Source organism: Nerophis lumbriciformis, linkage group LG22 (genome assembly GCF_033978685.3).
Source record: "Nerophis lumbriciformis linkage group LG22, RoL_Nlum_v2.1, whole genome shotgun sequence".
Lineage (NCBI taxonomy): Eukaryota > Metazoa > Chordata > Actinopteri > Syngnathiformes > Syngnathidae > Nerophis > Nerophis lumbriciformis.
Window position 1 is genome coordinate 6,304,630 of NC_084569.2, and position 21,697 is coordinate 6,326,326.

At 39.4% G+C, this 21,697-nt stretch overlaps 1 protein-coding gene across 2 annotated transcripts in view; it reads right to left on the reverse strand.

Annotated features, from left to right (window-relative positions):
* Window positions 1–905: 905 nt before the first annotated feature.
* Window positions 906–21,697, reverse strand: part of slc5a11 (solute carrier family 5 member 11) — a 43,038-nt gene continuing 22,246 nt past the window's right edge. The window contains exons 10-16 of one of the 2 annotated variants that reach the window (XM_061974377.2): window positions 15,779–15,914; window positions 7,560–7,667; window positions 7,349–7,499; window positions 7,119–7,227; window positions 1,724–1,939; window positions 1,536–1,647; window positions 906–1,467 (exon numbers count right to left, since the gene is read on the reverse strand). In XM_061974377.2, coding sequence (XP_061830361.1) covers window positions 1,244–1,467; window positions 1,536–1,647; window positions 1,724–1,939; window positions 7,119–7,227; window positions 7,349–7,499; window positions 7,560–7,667; window positions 15,779–15,914 — 1,056 coding nt within the window. In that variant the 3' untranslated portion in view covers window positions 906–1,243. Of the gene's footprint in view, window positions 1,468–1,535; window positions 1,648–1,723; window positions 1,940–7,118; window positions 7,288–7,348; window positions 7,500–7,559; window positions 7,668–15,778; window positions 15,915–21,697 lie in introns of both variants that reach the window. The other variant, XM_061974376.2, reaches the window with a different exon arrangement.

The following is a 21,697-nucleotide window of genomic DNA, read 5'->3' on the forward strand; positions in this document are numbered from 1 at the left end:
TTTATTATGCATTTTCGGCTGGTGCGACTTATACTCCGGCGCGACTTATAGTCCGAAAAATACGGTATATATACATATATATATATATATGTATATATATATATATAGTGTGTATATATAAATATGTATATATGTGTGTATTTATGTATACACATGTGTATATGTATATATACATATATATATATATATATATATTGTGTGTATATATAAATGTGTATATATGTGTGTATTTATTTATATGTATTTATTTATTTATATATATATATACACATGTGTATATGTATATATACATATATATATTGTGTGTATATATAAATGTGTATATATGTGTGTATTTATTTATTTATATATGTATTTATTTATTTATATATGTATTTATTTATATATATATATATTAATATATATATATATATATATATTTATATATATATTAATATATATATATATATATTAATATATATATATATATATTAATATATATATATATATATATTAATATATATATATATTAATATATATATATTAATATATATATATATATATTAATATATATATATATATATATATATATATATATATATATTAATATATTAATTGAGCAACTTACTAAATGCATTATTTGTTGTAACGAGTCATTTTCTAAATTTTTTTATGAAAATGTAACATTTTTGACAAACACCACGGAGAAGACCCAGGACGCGTTGGGGAGATTATGTCTCCCGGCTGGCCTGGGAACGCCTCTGGACTCCTTGGGAGGAGCTGGACTAAGTGGCTGGGGAGAGGGAGGTTTGAGCTTCTTAACTTAGGCTGCTGCCCCCGCGACCCGACCTCAGATATGCGGAATGAGAAGGATGGACTTTTGACAAACAAAAACAAATTAAAGGGTCATCTAAATATTTAATTATAAAGAATTATTTTATACAAACATCCATCATAATTGTTTATTATTATTATTGATAAATATTTCAATGTATAATGAATAACTTATTACATTACTGAAATGAATCCTTATATACATTCTGAATAAAAATATACAAATTTAAAACATCTCACCCGTATTAGACACATTTAGAGAGAGAAAAACGCCAAATTTGGCAGATCTTTATACCAGAAATAATTCTGAGTAAAAATGATTTAAAAAAAAACAGATTTAACGACAAGAAGGCGCTGTCATAGAAGATGAGTTGAAAAGGCTACACAACCTTGAAGTCCAAAAGGCTCCTCTTTCCTTCCAGAAGAGTCCTCAGGCCCAGTAGCCGATGACAAAAGCAGCCACAGAGAGACAGATGATCAGGTTTACGTTCACCAGATGCTGCAGAGAAGGATTTTCTTCCAGTTTGTTGCGTTCAGGTTCTGCAGGAATCTCCGGCATCTTCCGTCCTTCCTTTGTTCTGGTGTCCATGCCACACAGCCAGTAGAGGGCAGACACCAGCCTGGATGGACGTCTCCCGCTGGGCGTTGTTGAGCCTACAGGGTGTGCATGTTGGAGAACAGATGAAGACTCAGACCTGGACAAGAAAAACCTTTTCTCTTACTGCTCTCGTCTGGTCTTCCTGCTACCTCGTCCGTCTGAGGCGTGACCAACTCCAAGTTGAGCTCTTTGCGCTCCACGTGGACAAATCGTGTGAACCAAGTCAGACCATTAATCTGGGGGAAAAAAAACAATGGAGTAAATGCTGTGATTTTTGTGCACGACTAGTGACTTCAACACAAGCGGTCTGACCTGCTCTGCTGTGGGCTCCTCTGTGGCCAGACTGACTCCCACCACCACCACCAGCGTGATGAGGGACAGAACTATGGAGAAGTACAGGTAATGGACGTCTTTGATCACGGCGGGCCTGTTGTCGCGCTCGAAGCAGAGGGGGGCCGGGTAGATGAAGTCCAGCAGCATGCGCATGCAGCCCACCAGCAGGCCCACCACCAGGCCCCAGAATGCACCCTGTTGGCGGGAGTGGTATGTTAAATGTTATTAGGACACCTGGATGTATGAGGTGAAAGACTACAAGAGTTGTGTCCATATGTGAGGTCAGGAGTCACATCAAAGGTGGTTGAGGTCAGGGCTCTTGATTCTTTTGCGCCTAGACTTATGATCGAAATATTTAGGTTATTTTATTAAATTAAACTGCACAATTTTTGCAGAATTTATGGTAATTTTATTTTAACCTTTAACTGCTTTTCAGGTCATTAATGCTAGTAAAGAAATGCGTGTAGGAAATTGGCAATTGCTAATTGAAATCATACATTATTATTATACCGGAGAAATCCATTAAAAAAATAATTTTCTTTGATGTGTGTATAATTTGAAAATTATTATTACCAAGGTATAACTTTCAATTTAAATTGTATTTTTTTTTTTTCAATATATATTTTTTAAATTCCACTCAAAATTTTCAATTTAAATTGTTTTTTTTTTTTCAATATATATTTTTTAAATTCCACTCAAAATGCTCTCATTAGAACCTTTTCTATTTTTTGTTATCATTTTGCTTTTATAAAATCACTTGATTTTATTTTTTGTGCTAAAACTTAATTTCGCAAGGTTTTATTAAGGTATAAACTTTCATTCCAATTGTATTACCTTTTCATTATATACTTTTTAATACACCCAAAATGTTTTTATTTATTTATTTATTTTTATTATTTTGATTTGATCAAATCACTTATTTTTAAAAATATTTTATGTGCAGGTTATTACCAAGAATGCCAAAAGTGTGCAAAGCAGTAATCAGAGCAAAGGGTGGCTATTTTGAAGAAACTAGAATAGTCTAATAGTCAATAGTCATGAAAATAAAGAAAACACATTGAATGAGAAGGTGTGTCCACACTTTTGGCCTGTACTGTATATTTTTTAAATCCACTCAAAATGCTCCCATTAGAACCTTTTCTATTTTTTGTTATCATTTTGCTTTAATAAAATCCCTTTTTTTTTTTATGCTAAAACTTAATTTCGCAAGGTTTTATTAAGGTATAACCTTTAATTCCAATTGTATTACCTTTTCATTATATACTTTTTAATACACCCAAAATGTATTTATTTATTTATTTTTATTATTTTTATTTGATCAAATCACTTATTTTTAAAAATATTTTATGTGCAGGTTATTGCCAAGGTACAACCTTTAATTCCAATTATATTACCATTTTAATACACAGTAAAGGCCAAAAGTTTGGACACACCTTCTCCTCATTCAATGTGTTTTCTTTATTTTCATGACTATTTACATTGTAGATTGTCACTGAAGGCATCACAACTATGACACCTGTGAAGTGAAAACCATTTCAGGTGACTACCTCTTGAAGCTCATGGAGAGAATGCCAAGAGTGTGCAAAGCAGTAATCAGAGCAAAGGGTGGCTATTTTGAAGACACTAGAATAGTCTAATAGTCTAATAGTCAATAGTCATGAAAATAAAGAAATCGCATTGAATGAGAAGGTGTGTCCACACTTTTGGCCTGTACTGTATGTTTTTTAAATCCACTCAAAATGCTCCTATTAGAACCTTTTATATTTTTTATCATTTTGCTTTTATAAATTCCCTTTTTTTTTTAAATGCTAAAACTTAATTTGCAAGGTTTTATTAAGGTATAACCTTTAATTCCAATTGTATTACTTTTTCATTATATAGATTTTAATACACCCAAAATGTATTTATTTTATTTATTTTTTTAATTATTTTGATTTGATCAAATCACTTATTTTTTTTAAATATTGTATGTGCAGGTTTTAATGTACAGTACAGGCCAAAAGTAAATAGTATTTTCACGACTATTTACATTGTAGATTGTCACTGAAGGCATCACAACTATGACACCTGTGAAGTGAAAACCATTTCAGGTGACTACCTCTTGAAGCTCATGGAGAGAATGCCAAGAGTGTGCAAAGCAGTAATCAGAGCAAAGGGTGGCTATTTTGAAGAAACTAGAATAGTCTAATAGTCAATAGTCATGAAAATAAAGAAAACACATTGAATGAGAAGGTGTGTCCACACTTTTGGCCTGTACTGTATATTTTTTAAATCCACTCAAAATGCTCTCATTAGAACCTTTTATATTTTTTGTTATATTTTGCTTTTATAGAATCACATTTATGAATTTTTTTAAATGCTAAAACTTAATTTGCAAGGTTTTATTAAGGTATAACCTTTCATTCCAATTGTATTACCTTCTCATTATATCGTTTTTAATACACCCCAAAAAAAATTTTTTTTTTAATTATTTTGATTTGATCAAATCTCTTATTTTTAAATGCCAAAACATTTTATGTGCAGGTTATTACCAAGGTAAAACCTTTAATTCCAATTGTATTACCATTTTAATATATATCAGACTTAGACAAACCTTAAAGGGGAACATTATCACAATTTCAGAAGGGTTAAAACCATTAAAAATAAGTTCCCAGTGGCTTATTTTATTTTTCAAAGTTTTTTTCAAAATTTTACCCATCACGCAATATCCCTAAAAAAAAAGCTTCAAAGTGCCTGATTTTAACCATCGTTATATACACCCGTCCATTTTCCTGTGACGTCACATAGTGATGCCGACACAAACAAACATGGCGCATAGAACAGCAAGATATAGCGACATTAGCTCGGATTCAGACTCGGATTTCAGCGGCTTAAGCGATTCAACAGATGACGCATGTATTGAAACGGATGGTTGTAGTGTGGAGGCAGGTAGCGAAAACCAAATTGAAGAAGAAACTGAAGCTATTGAGCCATATCGGTTTGAACCGTATGCAAGCGAAACCCACGAAAACGACACGGGAGAAAGCGAGGACGAATTTGGCGATCGCCTTCTAACCAACGATTGGTATGTGTTTGTTTGGCATTAAAGGAAACTAACAACTATGAACTAGGTTTACAGCATATGAAATACATTTGGCAACAACATGCACTTTGAGAGTGCAGACAGCCCAGTTTTCATCAATGAATATATTCTGTAGACATACCCTCATCCGCTCTCTTTTTCCTGAAAGCTGATCTGTCCAGTTTTGGAGTTGATGTCAGCAGGCCAGGGAAGCTAGGGTCGATATTCTTCTCTTGATCATCTTCGGTGGCGTAAGGGACGGTGTGAGCCAAGACATCCAGGGGGTTTAGCTCGCTCGTCCGTGCTACCGAGGTCCTTTGTCCCTGAATTGCTCACACACTCCGGCAGATTCAATGGGGGTCTGGCGGCAGATTTCTTTGACTTTATGGTTGGAAATGCATCTGCTTTGAGTGTCGCAGGATATCCACACATTCTTGCCATCTCTGTCGTAGCATAGCTTTCGTCGGTAAAGTGTGCGGAACAATTTCTTGCCACTTTGGCATCTTTGGGCCACTGGTGCAACTTGAATCCGTCCCTGTTGGTGTTGTTACACCCTCCGACAACACACCGACGAGGCATGATGTCTCCAAGGTACGGAAAACAGTCGAAAAAAACCGGAAAAAACAGAGCTGATTTGACTCGGTGGCGGATTGCTTCCCGATGTGACGTCACGTTGTCCGAGAACGAATAATAGAAAGGCGTTTAATTCGCCAAAATTCACCTATTTAGAGTTCGGAAATCGGTTAAAAAAATATATGGTCTTTTTTCTGCAACATCAAGGTATATATTGACGCTTACATAGGTCTGGTGATAATGTTCCCCTTTAATGATCCACAAGGGAAATTGTTCCACACAGTAGCTCAGTTACAAAGGATGGAAAGGGTAAGGTTGGTATAAAGGTATAAAGTAGACAAAAAATGTACCATAGTAGTAATATAAAATATAACGTGTAATATTTACATATTATATATACAGTATATAATATATACTGATATACTATATTTTATATAATATATACAATATATTATACAGTATATAATATATACTGATATATTATATTTTATATAATATATACAATATATTATACTAGAGATGCGCGGTTTGCGGGCACAACCGCGGAGTCCGCGGATTATCCGCGGATCGGGCGGATGAAATTAAAAAAAATTAGATTTTATCCGCGGGTCGGGTCGGGCGGTTGAAATAAAAAAAAATTAGATTTTAAATAGATTCAGGCGGGTGGCAGTTAAACCAATTGGGAAATATATATACATAGTTAAATGTTGTTACCCACATACGAAAAACGAGCAGGCACCTGCAGCATATGCCACAACAGAAGGAAGAAAAAAAAAGAGATGGACACTTTTACGGAGCGGAGAAGGGACGCCTCGCCGGGGTCCGGGACCAAAGCCCCTTCCCCCGAGAGGGCCCCACCGGGAGCCGTAGCTGAGGCGATCCGCGAGAAGGGCCCGACGCACGTCCAGGGTCACCACCGCGCCCACCGCACCGACACCCCGCCTCGTCCGCCTTCGCCGCGGCCGGCGTCACGCGCAGCAGGTAAGCAGCTTACCTGCCCGCCACCCCCGTGGCCGGGGGCTCGTAACAGGGGTCACTCCGCGCGCAGTGCGCTCACGAAAGGGGTGGGGCTCACCCTGGTTGATATAGACAGCAGGACGGTGGCCATGGAAGTCGGAACCCGCTAAGGAGTGTGTAACAACCCACCTGCCGAATCAACCAGCCCTGAAAATGGATGGCGCTGGAGTGTCGGGCCCATACCCGGCCGTCGCCGGCAGCGAGACGCGCTTGGAGGTGCGCTCAGCGCGGCTCCCATATGATTGCGCACTGGTGTGCGTCTGGGTCGTGACAGCGTGGCACGCGAATGTCTGTGCTGCATTGGATCAGTCTCCTTTTTTTAACAGGCAAAAGCTTTATAACCTCACTAATGCCTTGCATTGTCTATATTAGATATATAACAACGGGCGGGTGCGGGCGGGTGCGGTTCTGATCAAATGTTACATCGGGTGGATGGCGGATGGTTGACGACTTTCTGATGCGGTTGCGGATGAAATAATTGCATATCCGCGCATCTCTAATATATAACTATTACCATGTACAATATTACAGTATATGTAACTACTGCAGCATAAAATAGAGAGCAGATCATTTTGCTTCTATCAAAGCACTTTATTTTGAAATGCTGAATATAAAATAAATGAAAAATGTTCAATGAAAATGTATCCTAACTTGTAGCATTGAATTATAGTGTATTTTCTCTTGCTAATGAAAGGTGTCTAATTGCGTATGAAGAGATGCTACCTTCTCATTAGTCCTCTTCCAGAAGCATCCCATGAGGAAGACGATGGAGACGGGCGGCTGCAGGTTGGTGCTGATGGCCTGGATGTAGATGAAGAGCTGCCCGCCCTGACTGGCTTGGACCACAGGAATCCACAGTATGGACGCCACCACCAGCACCAGCACAAACACTCTACAAGGTGTTCAAAAACCACATCTGCTCCATTCCACAGGAGTCTGGTGTGAAGGTTTACCTGCCCACGATCATCAGCTCCCACTCGGAGGCGCTGGAGCGGAAGGTCTTCCACAGGTCCATGGTGAAGATGGTGCTGGCGCTGTTGAAGATGGAGGTGAGTGAGGAGACCAGGGCGGCGATCATCACCGCCATCATCAGACCTCGCAGGCCTGAGGGACGTAGGAGCGGCTTTTAGAGCCCGAGGAGGCCAAACAGGAAGTGGAACTAACCTGCAGGGAGCAACTCCATGACCAGTCTGACATAGGCTGTGTCCGTGCATCCTACTGGGTTACCGCAGATCTGGGTACACAACGTAGGATCTGCACACGCCACATCATCTGCAGGCCCCGTTAAGAACACTTTAATAGCCCCGTTTATAACACTCTAATAGCCCCGTTAAGAACACTTTAATAGCCCCGTTAAGAACACTTTAATAGCCCCTTTAAGAACACTTTAATAGCCCCGTTAAGAACACTTTAATAGCCCCGTTAAGAACACTTTAATAGCCCCGTTAATAACACTTTAATAGCCCCGTTAAGAACACTTTAATAGCCCCGTTAAGAACACTTTAATAGCCCCGTTAATAACACTTTAATAGCCCAGTTAAGAACACTTTAATAGCCCCGTTAAGAACACTTTAATAGCCCCGTTAAGAACACTTTAATAGCCCCGTTAAGAACACTTTAATAGCCCCGTTAAGAACACTTTAAAAGCCCCGTTAATTACACTTTAATAGCCCCGTTAAGAACACTTTAATAGCCCCGTTAAGAACACTTTATAGCCCCGTTAAGAACACTTTATAGCCCCGTTAAGAACACTTTAATAGCCCCGTTAAGAACACTTTAATAGCCCCGTTAAGAACACTTTAATAGCCCCGTTAAGAACACTTTAATAGCCCCGTTAAGAACACTTTAATAGCCCCGTTAAGAACACTTTAATAGCCCCGTTAAGAACACTTTAATAGCCCCGTTAATAACACTTTAATAGCCCCGTTAAGAACACTTTAATAGCCCCGTTAAGAACACTTTAATAGCCCCGTTAATAACACTTTAATAGCCCCGTTAATAACACTTTAATAGCCCCGTTAAGAACACTTTAATAGCCCCGTTAAGAACACTTTAATATCCCCGTTAAGAACACTTTAATATCCCCGTTAAGAACACTTTAATAGCCCCGTTAATAACACTTTAATAGCCCCGTTAAGAACACTTTAATATCCCCGTTAAGAACACTTTAATAGCCCCGTTAAGAACACTTTAATAGCCCCGTTAAGAACACTTTAATAGCCCCGTTAAGAACACTTTAATAGCCCCGTTAAGAACACTTTAATAGCCCCGTTAAGAACACTTTAATAGCCCCGTTAAGAACACTTTAATAGCCCCGTTAAGAACACTTTAATAGCCCCGTTTATAACACTTTAATAGCCCCGTTAAGAACACTTTAATAGCCCCGTTAAGAACACTTTAATAGCCCCGTTAAGAACACTTTAATAGCCCCGTTAATAACACTTTAATAGCTCCGTTAATAACACTTTAATAGCCCCGTTAAGAACACTTTAATAGCCCCGTTTATAACACTTTAATAGCCCCGTTAAGAACACTTTAATAGCCCCGTTAAGAACACTTTAATAGCCCCGTTAAGAACACTTTAATAGCCCCGTTAAGAACACTTTAATAGCCCCGTTAAGAACACTTTAATAGCCCCGTTAATAACACTTTAATAGCCCCGTTAAGAACACTTTAATAGCCCCGTTAAGAACACTTTAATAGCCCCGTTAAGAACACTTTAATAGCCCCGTTAAGAACACTTTAATAGCCCCGTTAAGAACACTTTAATAGCCCCGTTAAGAACACTTTAATAGCCCCGTTTATAACACTTTAATAGCCCCGTTAAGAACACTTTAATAGCCCCGTTAAGAACACTTTAATAGCCCCGTTAAGAACACTTTAATAGCCCCGTTAATAACACTTTAATAGCTCCGTTAATAACACTTTAATAGCCCCGTTAAGAACACTTTAATAGCCCCGTTAAGAACACTTTAATAGCCCCGTTTATAACACTTTAATAGCCCCGTTAAGAACACTTTAATAGCCCCGTTTATAACACTTTAATAGCCCCGTTAAGAACACTTTAATAGCCCCGTTAAGAACACTTTAATAGCCCCGTTAAGAACACTTTAATAGCCCCGTTAAGAACACTTTAATAGCCCCGTTAATAACACTTTAATAGCCCCGTTAAGAACACTTTAATAGCCCCGTTAAGAACACTTTAATAGCCCCGTTAAGGACACTTTAATAGCCCCGTTAAGGACACTTTAATAGCCCCGTTAATGACACTTTAATAGCCCCGTTAATGACACTTTAATAGCCCCGTTAAGAACGCTTTAATAGCCCCGTTAAGAACGCTTTAATAGCCCCGTTAAGAACGCTTTAATAGCCCCGTTAAGAACGCTTTAATAGCCCCGTTAAGAACGCTTTAATAGCCCCGTTAAGAACGCTTTAATAGCCCCGTTAATAACGCTTTAATAGCCCCGTTAAGAACGCTTTAATAGCCCCGTTTATAACACTTTAATAGCCCCGTTAAGAACACTTTAATAGCCCCTTTAAGAACACTTTAATAGCCCCGTTAAGAACACTTTAATAGCCCCGTTAATAACACTTTAATAGCCCCGTTAAGAACACTTTAATAGCCCCGTTAAGAACACTTTAATAGCCCCGTTAAGAACACTTTAATAGCCCCGTTAATAACACTTTAATAGCCCCGTTAATAACACTTTAATAGCCCCGTTAAGAACACTTTAATAGCCCCGTTAAGAACACTTTAATAGCACCGTTAATAACACTTTAATAGCCCCGTTAAGAACACTTTAATAGCCCCGTTAATAACACTTTAATAGCCCCGTTAATAACACTTTAATAGCCCCGTTAAGAACACTTTAATAGCCCCGTTAAGAACACTTTAATAGCCCCGTTAAGAACACTTTAAAAGCCCCGTTAATTACACTTTAATAGCCCCGTTAAGAACACTTTAATAGCCCCGTTAAGAACACTTTAATAGCCCCGTTAAGAACACTTTAATAGCCCCGTTAAGAACACTTTAATAGCCCCGTTAAGAACACTTTAATAGCCCCGTTAAGAACACTTTAATAGCCCCGTTAAGAACACTTTAATAGCCTCGTTAAGAACACTTTAATAGCCCCGTTAAGAACACTTTAATAGCCCCGTTAATAACACTTTAATAGCCCCGTTAAGAACACTTTAATAGCCCCGTTAAGAACACTTTAATAGCCCCGTTAAGAACACTTTAATAGCCCCGTTAAGAACACTTTAATAGCCCCGTTAAGAACACTTTAATAGCCCCGTTTATAACACTTTAATAGCCCCGTTTATAACACTTTAATAGCCCCGTTTATAACACTTTAATAGCCCCGTTAAGAACACTTTAATAGCCCCGTTAAGAACACTTTAATAGCCCCGTTAAGAACACTTTAATAGCCCCGTTAAGAACACTTTAATAGCCCCGTTTATAACACTTTAATAGCCCCGTTAAGAACACTTTAATAGCCCCGTTTATAACACTTTAATAGCCCCGTTAAGAACACTTTAATAGCCCCGTTAAGAACACTTTAATAGCCCCGTTAAGAACACTTTAATAGCCCCGTTAAGAACACTTTATTAGCCCCGTTAAGAACACTTTAATAGCCCCGTTAATAACACTTTAATAGCCCCGTTAATAACACTTTAATAGCCCCGTTAATAACACTTTAATAGCCCCGTTTATAACACTTTAATAGCCCCGTTAAGAACACTTTAATAGCCCCGTTAAGAACACTTTAATAGCCCAGTTAAGAACACTTTAATAGCCCCGTTAAGAACACTTTAATAGCCCCGTTAAGAACACTTTAATAGCCCCGTTAAGAACACTTTAATAGCCCCGTTAAGAACACTTTAAGAGCCCCGTTAAGAACACTTTAATAGCCCCGTTAAGAACACTTTAATAGCCCCGTTAATAACACTTTAATAGCCCCGTTAAGAACACTTTAATAGCCCCGTTAAGAACACTTTAATAGCCCCGTTAAGAACACTTTAAGAGCCCCGTTAAGAACACTTTAATAGCCCCGTTAAGAACACTTTAATAGCCCCGTTAATAACACTTTAATAGCCCCGTTAATAACACTTTAATAGCCCCGTTATGAACACTTTAATAGCCCCGTTAAGAACACTTTAATAGCCCCGTTAGGAACACTTTAATAGCCCCGTTAAGAACACTTTAATAGCCCCGTTAAGAACACTTTAATAGCCCCGTTAAGAACACTTTAATAGCCCCGTTAAGAACACTTTAATAGCCCCGTTAAGAACACTTTAATAGCCCCGTTAAGAACACTTTAATAGCCCCGTTTATAACACTTTAATAGCCCCGTTTATAACACTTTAATAGCCCCGTTTATAACACTTTAATAGCCCCGTTTATAACACTTTAATAGCCCCGTTAAGAACACTTTAATAGCCCCGTTAAGAACACTTTAATAGCCCCTTTAAGAACACTTTAATAGCCCCGTTAAGAACACTTTAATAGCCCCGTTAAGAACACTTTAATAACCCCGTTAAGAGCACTTTAATAGCCCCGTTAAGAACACTTTAATAGCCCCGTTAAGAACACTTTAATAGCCCCGTTAAGAACACTTTAATAGCCCCGTTAAGAACACTTTAATAGCCCCGTTAAGAACACTTTAATAGCCCCGTTTATAACACTTTAATAGCCCCGTTTATAACACTTTAATAGCCCCGTTAACACTTTAATAGCCCCGTTTATAACACTTTAATAGCCCCGTTAAGAACACTTTAATAGCCCCGTTTATAACACTTTAATAGCCCCGTTAAGAACACTTTAATAGCCCCGTTAAGAACACTTTAATAGCCCCTTTAAGAACACTTTAATAGCCCCGTTAAGAACACTTTAATAGCCCCGTTAAGAACACTTTAATAGCCCCGTTAAGAACACTTTAATAGCCCCGTTAAGAACACTTTAATAGCCCCGTTAAGAACACTTTAATAGCCCCGTTAAGAACACTTTAATAGCCCCGTTAAGAACACTTTAATAGCCCCGTTAAGAACACTTTAATAGCCCCGTTTATAACACTTTAATAGCCCCGTTAAGAACACTTTAATAGCATGCTGAAACTACACAAGATACTTTCTTCTATCGCCCTCTAATTAATATGACCTTGACCAAACGTGACCACCTTTTTCTGTACCGACTATATGACCTTGACCTAACATGACCACCTTTTTCTGTACAGACTATATGACCTTGACCTAACATGACCACCTTTTTCTGTACCGACTATATGACCTTGACCTAACATGACCACCTTTTTCTGTACCAACTATATGACCTTGACCTAACATGACCACCTTTTTTGTACCGACTATATGACCTTGACCTAACATGACCACTTTTTTCTGTACCGACTATATGACCTTGACCTAACATGACCACCTTTTTCTGTACCGACTATATGACCTTGACCTAACATGACCACCTTTTTCTGTACCGACTATATGACCTTGACCTAACATGACCACCTTTTTCTGTACCGACTATATGACCTTGACCTAACATGACATGGACAAATTTGTATTGTCAGCAAAAATTATTTTATGAAAAATTTCGGAGGAGTTTACAAAATCATTTATGTATAGGATAAAAAGGAGAGGCCCCAAGATGGATCCCTGGGGAACCCCATAATTTATGGTCATACAGGGTGAATTGTGATCATTGACGCATACACATTGTTGCCTTCCGTATAGGTAAGAACGGAACCAATCGAGAGGTACCCCTCTGAGTTGTGAAAATCTCCCTCCGCATCTGTCCCTGACACCCACATTTCAGGCTCTGGAAACACTCTGTGGAAACACTCCCCACCCACATGGTACCCCATCTGAGCTGCTGTGACTTAGATGACCATAGTAACTAATTCGATTACCATAGTGACTAATTAGATGACCATAGTAACTAATTAGATGACCATAGTAACTAATTAGATGACCATAGTAACTAGCTGCTCCCCTCACCTCCCAGCGGGTGAACATGAAGATGGATCAAATGCAGAGAATCATTTTGCCACACCTCGTGTGTGTGTGACAATCATTGGTACTTTAACTTTAACTTTTAATTAGGTTACCATAGAAACTAATTAGATGACCATAGTAACTCATTGGACGACCATAGTAACTAATAATATGACCATAGTAACTCATTAAATGACCATAGTAACTAATTATATGACCATAGTAACTCATTAAATGACCATAGTAACTAATTAAATGACCATAGTAACTAATTAGATGACCATAGTAACTAATTATATGACCATAGTAACTCATTAAATGACCATAGTGACTAGTTAGATGACCATAGTAACTAGATGACCATAGTAACTAATTAGATGACCATAGTAACTCATTAAATGACCATAGTAACTAATTAGATGACCCTAGTAACTAATTAGATGACCATAGTAACTAATTATATGACCATAGTAACTCATTAAATGACCATAGTAACTAATTAGATGACCATAGTAACTAGATGACCATAGTAACTAATTAGATGACCATAGTAACTAGTTAGATGACCATAGTAACTAATAATATGACCATAGTAACTCATTAGATGACCATAGTAACTAGTTAGATGACCATAGTAACTAATTAGATGACCATAGTAACTAATTATATGACCATAGTAACTAATAATATGACCATAGTAACTAATAATATGACCATAGTAACTCATTAAATGACCATAGTAACTCATTAGATGACCATAGTAACTCATTAAATGACCATAGTAACTAATTAGATGACCATAGTAACAAGTAAGATGACCATAGTAACTCATTAAATGACCATAGTAACTAATTAGATAACCATAGTAACTAATTATATGACCATAGTAACTAATAATATGACCATAGTAACTAGTTAGATGACCATAGTAACTAATTAGATGACCATAGTAACTACTTAGATGACTATAGTAACTAATTAGATTACCATAGTAACTACTTAGATGACCAAAGTAACTAAATAGATGACCATAATTACTAATTAGATGACCATAGTAACTAATTAGATGACCATAGTAACTAGATGACCATAGTAACTAATTAGATGACCATAATAACGAATTAGATGACCATAGTAACTAATTAGATTACCATAGTAACTAGATGACAACAGTAACTAATTAGATGACCATAATAACGAATTAGATGACCATAGTAACTAATTAGATTACCATAGTAACTAGATGACCATAGTAACTAATTAGATGACCATAGTAACTAATTCGATTACCATAGTGACTAATTATATGACCATAGTAACTAATAATATTAATAATATGACCATAGTAACTCATTAAATGACCATAGTAGCTAGTTAGATGACCATAGTAACTAAATAGATGACCATAGTAACTAATTAGATGACCATAGTAACTCATTAGATGACCATAGTAACTCATTAAATGACCATAGTAACTAATTAGATGACCATGGTGACTAGTTAGATAACCATAGTAACTCATTAAATGACCATAGTAACTAATTAGATGACCATAGTAACTAATTAGATGACTATAGTAACTAATTAGATTACCATAGTAACTACTTAGATGACTATAGTAACTAATTAGATGACCATAGTGACTAGTTAGATGACCATAGTAACTCATTAAATGACCATAGTAACTAATTAGATGACCATAGTAACTAATTAGATGACTATAGTAACTAATTAGATTACCATAGTAACTACTTAGATGACCAAAGTAACTCATTAGATGACCATAATAACTAATTAGATGACCATAGTAACTAATTAGATTACCATAGTAACTAGATGACCATAGTAACTAATTAGATGACCATAGTAACTAAATAGATGACCATAGTAACTAATTAGATTACCATAGTAACTAGATGACCATAGTAACTAATTAGATGACCATAGTAACTAAATAGATGACTATAGTAACTAATTAGATGACCATAGTAACTAGTATATCATGCAGATTCCAAGCATTGAAAGACTTAGTATAGTAGAATCATTATAAAAGATGAGTACACATCATAATGGCAGCTACACTTTACATCTTAAACATCTAAAGTAATTATTTGGGAATGTCCGGCGGGCCAGATTGAAAAGCTTAATGGGCCACATGTGGCCCCCGGGCCTTCATTTGCCCAGGTCTGATGTACACACTAAGCAGCAAGTAACACAAATACAAATAGAGAGAAGTGGGAATTTATAGCTGAAAATAAAGCCATTATTTTGACTTTTTGTAAGCAGCTAAATTGTAACTACCATGTCATTTTAAAAAAAGGCGTTTTCTAAAGTAACTGGCGCTGCTCAAATAAAAATGAAAAAAAAAAACCCCCCACCTGTGTAAAGTATCCTGCTGATCATCCCGGGCAACATGATGGCGAAGAAAGGCAAAAGCTTGAGGTAAGCTGCCAGCAGCGAGCCACCTTTTGCATGAGTCAGCGTCTTGGCGGCCAGAGAACGCTGCACGATCACCTGCATCAGGACCACCATGACAGTTAGAGAGGGGGGAAAGCAGTGAAGTATAAACCCCCAGCCAGTGAAGTTGTCACGTTGTGTAAATGGTAAATAAAAAGAGAATACAACAAATCCTTTTCAACTTATATTCAATTGAATAGACTGCAAAGACAACATATTTCATGTTCACACTGAGAATCATTAATTTAGAATTTAATGGCAGCAACACATTGCAAAAAAGTAGTCACAGGGGCATTTTTACCACTGTGTTACATGGCCTTTCCTTTTTAACAACACTCAGTAAAGGTTTGGGAACTGAGACGACACATTTTTGAAGCGGAATTCTTTCCCATTCTTGCTTGATGTACAGCTTAAGTTGTTCAACAGTCTCCCTTCTCATATTTTAGCCTTCATATTTTCAATGGGAGACAGGTCTGGACTACAGGCAGGCCAGTCTAGTACCCGCACTCTTTTACTATGAAGCCACGCTGTTGTAACACGTGGCTTGGCATTGTCTTGCTGAAATAAGCAGGGGCATCCATGATAACTTTGCTTGGATCAGGGCCGGCCCGTGGCATAGGCCGTATAGGCAAATGCTAAGGGCGCCGTCCATCAGGGGGCGCCACGCCAGTGCCACAAATGTTGGAGAAAGAAAAAAAAAAAGTTGGTACTATTATTTCTAAATACAAAAAATAATCCCACGTTAATTAAAATGCAAAGTAAAGCCTATTTAATAGAAATATTATTTGTTACAATATTACGCCCCCCCCCCCGCACGGTGCGCCCCCTCCCTTCCCGTATCATGACTCTTTTTGGACGTCACCACATCAAAAAATCAACACAAGATGTCAAAACGGCCAAAACTGTCAGGTGCCCAGGGAAGAAAAAAGAGAAAAGAAGAGGAGGAGAAACGAGAAAAGACAGAGGTAGCAGGTAGGTAACGTTAGCCTACATGAAATTATTTGTCTGTTACAGAATGTGATAGTAACCTGGCTTTTTAGCATTAAGCTAATGTTACATGATTCGGCAATTGCTAATCAATAAATAGCTAGTTCTGTTTTAACGTCGGGTTAATATTGTGTAGGGGGCTAAATTGTTATGGAAAATAATAATGTAACGTTAGGTAATTACAGTACTCCCACCTTACATTCCTCAGGGACATTTGTATTAGATCTTTTAAGCAGGTGTTTTTTGTTTACATTGTTATTGCCTTCTGGTTAGCTAATGTTTGCCCTGCAGGTAATAGTCACTTTTCCACCCCTTTATATATTAGGTATAGTTGTAAGCCTAGTTGTTAAAGTGCACATCATTAATGTTAATTAAGTAATATGTATGTAAAAAATATTGTATTTCATATATTCATTTTTTATTTTTTGCATTAATTTATTTATTCATATTTTTTTTATCTTGTTAACTATTCTGATTGTTAATTTGCTTTCTTTAAGTAAAAAAAAGGTCAAAGACAAAGCTATTCGGTTTCTTGTGAGTATATACACTTCACTGCCGATGTGGGGGGGCGCCACCTAAAATCTTGCCTAGGGCGCCAGATTGGTTAGGGCCGGGCCTGGCTTGGATGGCAACATATGTTGCTCCAAAACCTGTATGTACCTTTCAGCATTAATGGTTCCTTCACAGATGTGTAAGTTACCCATGTCTTGGGCACTAATACACCCCCATACCATCACACATGCTGCCTTTTACACTTTGCGCCAAGAACAATCCGGATGGTTCTTTTGCTCTTTGGTCCGAAGGACAGGACGTCCACAGTTTCCAAAAAACAATTTGAAATGTGGACTCATTAGACCACAGAACACTTTTCCACTTTGCATCAGTCCATCTTAGATGAGCTCAAGCCCAGGGAAGCCGACGGCGTTTCTGGGTGTTGTTGATAAACGGTTTTCGCCTTGCATGGGAGAGCTTTAACTTGCGCTTACAGATGTAGCGACCAACTGTAGTTACTGACAGTGGGTTTTATGAAGTGCTCCTGAGCCCATGTGGTGATATCCTTTACACACCGATGTCGCTTTTTGATGCAGTACCGCCCCGAGAGATCGAAGGTCACTGTATGGCGTGGTTTGTTCTCTTGTGGTGCAAATGAACATTTGGACCAGACATGGCGTGAAGGTGAAGACATATTTAATTTTACTATAACAAAAAGAACAAACTAAAGGTGCGCACAAGGCGGAGGTACAAACTTGACAAATGAAACCAATACTTGCACGTGGGCAAAAAACTAAGTCGCTAACTGTGGCATGAATCAAAAAAAACCTTACTTGGACAGGGCATGAAGTACGCAGAGGTAAACAAGAGTGTGACAGGGGTGTGATGTCGCCAGGCAGACAGCCTGGCAACTGGAAGCTTAAATAATAGTGATATGATTAAAGACAGATGCGTGTGTCGTGAAAACTAATGGGTTGCTATGGTGACAAACAAGAGTGCACAATGAGTCCAAACGTGGAACAGGTGAAACTAATGGGTAACTGTGGAAACAAGACAAGGGAGTGAAAAGCCAGAAACTAAAGAGTCCAATAACTAAACAAAACATGACATGACATGACTAAAACAAAACATGGTTACACAGGTGACGAACAAGAGTGCACAATGAGTCCAAACGTGGAACAGGTGAAACTAATTGGTTTACTATGGAAACAAGACAAGGGAGTGAAAAGCCAGAAACTAAAGAGTCCAATAACTAAACAAAACATGACATGACATGACTAAAACAAAACATGGTTACACAGGTGACAAACAAGAGTGCACAATGAGTCCAAACGTGGAACAGGTGAAACTAATGGGTTTACTATGGAAACAAGACAAGGGAGTGAAAAGCCAGAAACCAAAGAGTCCAATAACTAAACAAAACAAAACATGACATGACTAAAACAAAACATGGTTACACAGGTGACGAACAAGAGTGCACAATGAGTCCAAACGTGGAACAGGTGAAACTAATGGGTAACTATGGAAACAAGACAAGGGAGTGAAAAGCCAGAAACTAAAGAGTCCAATAACTAAACAAAACAAAACATGACATGACTAAAACAAAACATGGTTACACAGGTGACGAACAAGAGTGCACAATGAGTCCAAACGTGGAACAGGTGAAACTAATGGGTTTACTATGGAAACAAGACAAGGGAGTGAAAAGCCAGAAACTAAAGAGTCCAATAACTAAACAAAACAAAACATGACATGACTAAAACAAAACATGGTTACACAGGTGACAAACAAGAGTGCACAATGAGTCCAAACGTGGAACAGGTGAAACTAATGGGTTTACTATGGAAACAAGACAAGGGAGTGAAAAGCCAGAAACTAAAGAGTCCAATAACTAAACAAAACAAAACATGACATGACTAAAACAAAACATGGTTACACAGGTGACAAACAAGAGTGCACAATGAGTCCAAACGTGGAACAGGTGAAACTAATGGGTAACTGTGGAAACAAGACAAGGGAGTGAAAAGCCAGAAACCAAAGAGTCCAATAACTAAACAAAACAAAACATGACATGACTAAAACAAAACATGGTTACACAGACATGACAGACTTTCTGAACTTTTTGATGATATTACAGAGCGTAGATGGTGAAATCCCTAAATTCCTTGCAATAGCTGGTTGAGAAATGTTGTTCTTAATCAATTTGTTCACACATTTGTTGACAAAGTGGCGACCCTCGCCCCGTCCTTGTTTGTGAACGACTGAGCATTTCATGGAAGCTGCTTTTATACCCAATCATGGCACCCACCTGTTCCCAATTAGCCTGTTCACCTGTGGGACGTTCCAAATAAGTGTTTTGATGAGCATTCCTCAACTTTCTCAGTCTTTTTTGACACTCGTGCCAGCTTTTTTGAAACATGTTGCAGGCATCAAATTCCAAATGAGCTAATATTTGCCAAAAATAACAAAGTTTTCCAGTGTGAACATGAAATATCTTGTCTTTGCAGTCTATTCTAGTCCTATCGGGTTCTTTTGGCTCATAGGACTCCTGAGGCAGCGGACGGGTACCGACAGGCCAAGCGGTGTGCGGCTTCAGCGGTCGCAGAGGCAAAAACTCGGACATGGGAGGAGTTCGGTGAGGCCATGGAAAACGACTTACGGATGGCTTCGAAGCAATTCTGGACCACCATCCGCCGCCTCAGGAAGGGGAAGCAGTGCACTACCAACACCGTGTATGGCGAGGATGGTGTTCTGCTGACCTCGACTGCGGATGTTGTGGATCGGTGGAGGGAATACTTCAAAGACCTCCTCAATCCCACCAACACGTCTTCCTATGAGGAAGCAGTGCCTGGGGAGTCTGTGGTGGGCTCTCCTATTTCTGGGGCTGAGGTTGCCGAGGTAGTTAAAAAGCTCCTCGGTGGCAAGGCCCCGGGGGTGGATGAGATCCGCCCGGAGTTCCTTAAGGCTCTGGATGCTGTGGGGCTGTCTTGGTTGACAAGACTCTGCAGCATCGCGTGGACATCAGGGGCGGTACCTCTGGATTGGCAGACCGGGGTGGTGGTTCCTCTCTTTAAGAAGGGGAACCGGAGGGTGTGTTCTAACTATCGTGGGATCACACTCCTCAGCCTTCCCGGTAAGGTCTATTCAGGTGTACTGGAGAGGAGGCTACGCCGGATAGTCGAACCTCGGATTCAGGAGGAACAGTGTGGTTTTCGTCCTGGTCGTGGAACTGTGGACCAGCTCTATACTCTCGGCAGGGTCCTTGAGGGTGCATGGGAGTTTGCCCAACCAGTCTACATGTGCTTTGTGGACTTGGAGAAGGCATTCGACCGTGTCCCTCGGGAAGTCCTGTGGGGAGTGCTCAGAGAGTATGGGGTAACGGACTGTCTGATTGTGGCAGTCCGCTCCCTGTATGATCAGTGTCAGAGCTTGGTCCGCATGGCCGGTAGTAAGTCGGACACGTTTCCAGTGAGGGTTGGACTCCGCCAAGGCTGCCCTTTGTCACCCATTCTGTTCATAACTTTTATGGACAGAATTTCTAGGCGCAGTCAAGGCGTTGAGGGGATCTGGTTTGGTGGCTGCAGGATTAGGTCTCTGCTTTTTGCAGATGATGTGGTCCTGATGGCTTCATCTGGCCAGGATCTTCAGCTCTCACTGGATCGGTTCGCAGCTTAGTGTGAAGCGACTGGGATGAGAATCAGCACCTCCAAGTCCGAGTCCATGGTTCTCGCCCGGAAAAGGGTGGAGTGCCATCTCCGGGTTGGGGAGGAGATCTTGCCCCAAGTGGAGGAGTTCAAGTACCTCGGAGTCTTGTTCACGAGTGGGGGAAGAGTGGATGGTGAGATCGACAGGCGGATCGGTGCGGCGTCTACAGTAATGCGGACGCTGTATCGATCCGTTGTGGTGAAGAAGGAGCTGAGCCGGAAGGCAAAGCTCTCGATTTACCGGTCGATCTACGTTCCCATCCTCGCCTATGGTCATGAGCTTTGGGTTATGACCGAAAGGACAAGATCACGGGTACAAGCGGCCGAAATGAGTTTCCTCCGCCGGGTGGCGGGGCTCTCCCTTAGAGATAGGGTGAGAAGCTCTGTCATTCGGGGGGAGCTCAAAGTAAAGCCGCTGCTCCTCCACATCGAGAGGAGCCAGATGAGGTGGTTCGGGCATCTGGTCAGGATGCCACCCGAACGCCTCCCTAGGAAGGTGTTTCGGGCACGTCCGACCGGTAGGAGGCCACGGGGAAGACCCAGGACACGCTGGGAAGACTATGTCTCCCGGCTGGCCTGGGAACGCCTCGGGGTCCCACAGGAAGAGCTGGACGAAGTGGCTGGGGAGAGGGAAGTCTGGGCTTCCCTGCTTAGGCT